At 34.5% G+C, this 5,187-nt stretch overlaps 2 protein-coding genes across 2 annotated transcripts in view; one reads left to right on the forward strand and one right to left on the reverse strand.

The window, feature by feature from the left end:
- Window positions 872–3,331, forward strand: LOC109233612. The gene is made up of 5 exons (XM_019399493.1): window positions 872–1,722; window positions 2,041–2,335; window positions 2,385–2,786; window positions 2,870–2,948; window positions 3,003–3,331. The coding sequence occupies exons 1-5, from the start codon at window positions 872–874 to the stop codon at window positions 3,329–3,331; spliced, it is 1,956 nt and encodes a 651-aa protein (XP_019255038.1).
- Window positions 4,591–5,187, reverse strand: part of LOC109233614 — a 12,917-nt gene continuing 12,320 nt past the window's right edge. Inside the window, exons 5-6 of the mRNA XM_019399494.1 lie at window positions 4,932–4,999; window positions 4,591–4,726 (exon numbers count right to left, since the gene is read on the reverse strand). Coding sequence (XP_019255039.1) covers window positions 4,591–4,726; window positions 4,932–4,999 — 204 coding nt within the window. The remainder of the gene's footprint in view (window positions 4,727–4,931; window positions 5,000–5,187) is intronic.

A 5,187-nucleotide genomic window follows, 5' to 3' on the forward strand; every position in this document is an offset into this window, starting at 1 on the left:
ATTTGGTCCTTGACTTACACTTATTAGTTAAAACCTGTCCTTAAGTTTGAATTACAGATTGAAAAGTTAAGGACATGAGTCCTTAACTTTGACTTGCAGGTTCAAAAGTTAAGGATAGGAAGTCCTTAAGTTTTACTTGCAGGTTCAAAAGTTAAGGACAGGAAGTCCTTAAGTTTGAATTACAGGTTGAAAAGTTAAGGGCATGAGTCCTTAAGTTTGACTTGAAGGTTCAAAAGTTAAGGACATGCAATCCTTAAGTTTCAATTCCAAGTTCAAAAGTTAAGGACATACAATCCTTAAGTTTCAATTACAGGTTCAAAAGTTAAGGATAGGCAGTCCTTAACTTTGAATTCCAAGTTAAAATATTAAGGACACTTGGTCCTTAACTTGGTCTTGAACTTACAGTACCTGTTCTTAATTATACAAGGATTGCTTTATAAAATATGTCCTGAGTTTCCCATTCTCTTGACTTGCAGGATGGAAACAATATGCATTATAGTTGCTTTTAATGGTAGATGGACTGAAGACTATAAATATATTGATCATCAAACAAAGCTTGTTCTAGTACCTGAGTCAATTCGGTTTGAAGATTTCATTAAACAGATCTTTGAGGTTATTGAATTGGATAGACACAAGTTTGATGCAGTGATATGGTTTGATATTAACCTTGGAACAAGAAAAGGAATGCTTGTATCCAAAGATTTAGATCTTCACACATCTATAGAGTTACTAAAAACTCATTCACTCTTCAAGGGCTGTCGTTTCATTGTTGATATTTCGGAAAGAGTTTTTGGCTCAACACAATGAACATGTCAACACAGAAACACAACATGACAATCAAAACAAATGCCAACAGATAATGAAAATAGATATGGTTGAAGAGGTGCTTCAAACACATGTCAACAGAGAAACTCAAGATGACAATCAAAACAAATGCCAACAGATAATGGAAATAGATATGGATGAAGCTCAACCAATAACTGAAAAGGTGCTTCAAACATTTGATTCTACTCAAGTAGAAGGACAAAGCATTATAGAGATTGACAACGAACAAGCTTTGGGTATTCAAGTCTTAGAGAGTGCACCGGTAATCGAAGAAGTTACTGAAAAAACCTCTACTCAACTAACTAGACGAAGATCAATTTTGAAACAAAAAGAATCCCCAACTACGATATTAAGAGAAAATGCTTCGTTGGAAGAAATAAAAATCGGATCAGTATTTGACAAGAAGAAGAGTATAATTAACTGTTTTTCCAATATAGCAATTACAGGACATTTTGAATTCAAGGTTGTTAGATCAAGCTCAACAAGATATTCGTTGAAATGCAATGATGATAGGTGTTGTTGGTGTGTGCATGCTTTCAGAATTAAAGATTCAACACTGTTCAAGATAGTAAAGATAGAGAAAAAGCATGACTGCTCTGTTAACACAATGAAAGTAGATCAAAGGCATGCTACTTCAAAGTTGATTAGTGCTTACATTATCGACAATCTTCGGGACCCAAGGTTTGAAGTTACACCATCTTTTGTCATGGCAGAGATGCAAAAATTGCATGTACTAGACATTGGATATCACAAGGCGTGGCGTGCTATTCAACATGCTTCGGCTTTAATAAGAGGAACTCCCGAAGAGAATTATGAATTATTGTCTTCATACTTGTATATGATGACAAGTAAAAACCCGGGAACTTATACTAACAAAAGGATAGACGACAACAACAGGTAAACAATCAAAAAAAAGTTTATTAGTACGTTTTATAAAATTTAGGACATGCTGTCTTTAACCTTGTTAACTTTTGAGTTGTAACCAGAAGTTCAGGACTGGCTGTCCTTAACTTTTGAACTTGTAATTCAAAGTTAAGGACTGTCGGTCCTTATGTTTGAACTTTGAAATCAAAGTTAAGGACCGCATGTCCTTAACTTTATAACTTCAAACTCTAAGTTAAGGACTGACTGTCCTTAACTTCTAACCTTGTAATCTGAAGTTCAGGACTACCTGTCCTTAACTTCTGTTAACCTTCTTTTATATTGTATTTTCAGGTTTCTTTATATGTTTTATGCATATGGATCATCAATAGCTGGTTGGAATCATTGTAGACCAGTGATTGCTATTGATGCAACTTTTTTGAAGTCAAAATTTCGTGGTGTTTTAATGATTTCAGTTTCAAAGGATGCAAATAACCAAATTTTCCCACTAGCCTTTGGAATAGCAGAATCTGAAAATAACAATTCCTATGAGTGGCACTTTAGTAAGCTTCGCAATGTAATTGCGAGCCGTGAGAATTTAATTTTTTTATCAGACAGGCATCAAGCTATTGCAAATGGCATTGCAAAGGTATATCCTGAAAGCCACCATGGGATTTTGCATCTATCATTTGGAGCAGAACCTAAAGCGAAGGAAGGTGAAAAGTGAGGTCATAAAACTTTTCCAAAGTGCTGCAAGAGTATACAGGCGCAAAGAATTTGACCTATACATGTCAGATATAGCAAAAGTAGATAAGAAGACTTATGACTACTTGATGGAAGAACCACCGGAAAGATGGGCACGTTCTTGTAGTCCACGACGAAGATATGACATGCTCACAACAAACATAGTTGAGTCAATGAATTCTGTCCTATTAGAAGCAAGGGAGCTGCCTATATTAAGAATGATGGATTTCATTCAAGTGAAGCTACAACATTGGTTTTATGAAAGAAGAAATAAAGCAGAAGGAATATTTTATGATGTTTCTTGTTGGGTAGAGGAGGAATTGAAGAAAAGAATAGATTTAGCATTTACTTTGAATGTAAGTATTATGTTCTATGTTTATCTTATGATTTTAATATTATTTAACATAATGTACTAACTTATAATTTTTCAACATTGAAGGTCTTCCTTGTTGATTCATGGTGTTCTAGAGTTGAAGAAGAAGGAATAACTTTCTTGGTGGACTTAAACAAAAGAACATGTGATTGTTTTCAGTTTTAATTTGATGAACTACCATGCATACATGCAATTGCAGCTATCGAGAAGAGAAACATCAAGAAGTCCAACTTTTGTTTGCACTGGTACTTAAAGGAATCTTGGCTGAAAACATATGAAAGACAAATACATCCTGTAGGATATACTGATTCTTGGATTGTACCAGAGAGTGTTAAGTCACAAATTGTTAAACCTCCAGATTTCAAAGTGCCACCAGGTAGAAGGCAGAAGAAAAGACATATTCCTGCTACCGAGTCATCAAAAATAACATTCAAATGTGGTCGTTGCAGAAGAATTGGTCATAATAGAACATCTTGTATATATTCTCCGGCTCTCCATCCATTTTCAAGAAAGCATAGAGAAGAGTAGATATATCCACTTATGTTTATCAACTCTTTTAAGTTTTTGCTATAAATTGGATTCATTTAGATTATTCTTATTTGAGCAGATGTCTGAATTTTCAAAATTTCTTTCTTCTTACCTTGTTTTTGTTTCTTTTAAGTTCAAAGATTAAAAGTTAAGGACAGGAGTCCGTAAGTTCGACTTGCAAATTCAAAACCTAAGGACAGTCTGTCCTTAACTTTGTTTTCAAAGATTAAAAGTTAAGGACAGGAAGTCCTTAACTTATAGTTTCAAGTTTAAAACTTAAGGATTGTCTGTCCTTAACTTTGAGTTTTAAGTTCAAAAGTTAAGAACAACAGTCCTTAAGTTTGATTTGCTGGTTAAAAAGTTTGAATTATATGTTCAAAAGTTAAGGACAGGCAGTCCTTAACTTTGAGTTCAAAGTTCAAAGGTTAAGGACAGGAGTCCTTAAGTTTGAAATACAGGTTCAAAAGTTAAGGACAGCCAGTCCTTAAGTTTGAATTGCACGTTCAAAAGTTCAGGACAGGCAGTCCTTAACTTTGAGTTCAAAGTTCAAAGGTTAAGGACAGGAGTCCTTAAGTTTGAAATACAGGTTCAAAAGTTAAGGACAACCAGTCCTTAAGTTTGAATTACACGTTCAAAAGTTCAGGACAAGCAGTCCTTAACTTTGGGTTCAAAGTTCAAAGGTTAAGGACATGAGTCCTTAAGTTTGAAATACAGGTTCAAAAGTTAAGGACAACTAGTCCTTAAGTTTGAATTACACGTTCAAAAGTTCAGGACAGGCAGTCCTTAAGTTTGAATTACACGTTCTAAAGTTCAGGACAGGAAGTCCTTAAATTTGTGTTTCAAGTTCAAAAGTTAAGGACATTTGATCCTTAACTTTGAATTTGAAGTTCACTTACACTTAGTCATGAACTAATACTAACAAACTCAATGGACAAATCAACACTTGAGAGAAACAAAGAAATTAATAACATGATGCCTTGATATAACTTCTAAAATTGTAATTTTGCATAGCTGTGACAAAAAATTACGCTATGCCAAAAATATACAAGTGCCTTTTTAGGAATTTACAGAATGTTTCAGAATTTTTCTAAACTTGCAGAATTCACATGTATCCTTTACAACAATTTTATACAAAAGATCATCCACAACTAACTTTCTTTAAAACTAAACTACAACTCCTTTGGACAGCAAGTTTCATTTTCACTCTCATAATCATCGCCAACATTTTCTGGTGGAGTATCATAACCAGAATTTCTTTTTCATTCACCATGTGCCCAAAGATTTGCAGCAAGTTCTTTTCTAAAGTCTTTTATGTCTTCGGGTTTGAATTTCTCCACATCCTTTCCAATCATCAGCAACTCAACATATTTGATCAGGAATGCACCACAATCAGTCCTAAGAGAAATGTAAGATATGCAGTGAATTAAACAATAAATCTAAAGAACATATAAATAATATAACAAATAACAACACGTATGATCCAATTTGGTGTGGTGATCTTTGCCATTGAATATCAAATTTGTTGAAGACATTTCCAAAAGACTTGTGATGTTTGTCAAACTGTGAGAACTTTAGCAAGTGGGGGATCATGCGTGCATACATTTCCATGTGATTCATTCCTGCCTCATATGGCTCACTGTATATGGAATCGTATACATCAATCTTTTTCTGATTCAAGTCCAATACACCCAAAAGAAAGTGTGTCACAGCATTATCATCTTCTGAAGGAAGCCGACATGGAAAAAAGATTTTGTCAACTTCTGTCCAAGAAATTCCACATCTACGGCTGTCCCCCCCACCCCCACCACACACACATATGGTAGTTAGTAACGAAACTGGTTATCACCAACGCAACA

This window comes from Nicotiana attenuata, chromosome 10, assembly GCF_001879085.1.
Source record: "Nicotiana attenuata strain UT chromosome 10, NIATTr2, whole genome shotgun sequence".
In the NCBI taxonomy this organism is placed as follows: domain Eukaryota; kingdom Viridiplantae; phylum Streptophyta; class Magnoliopsida; order Solanales; family Solanaceae; genus Nicotiana; species Nicotiana attenuata.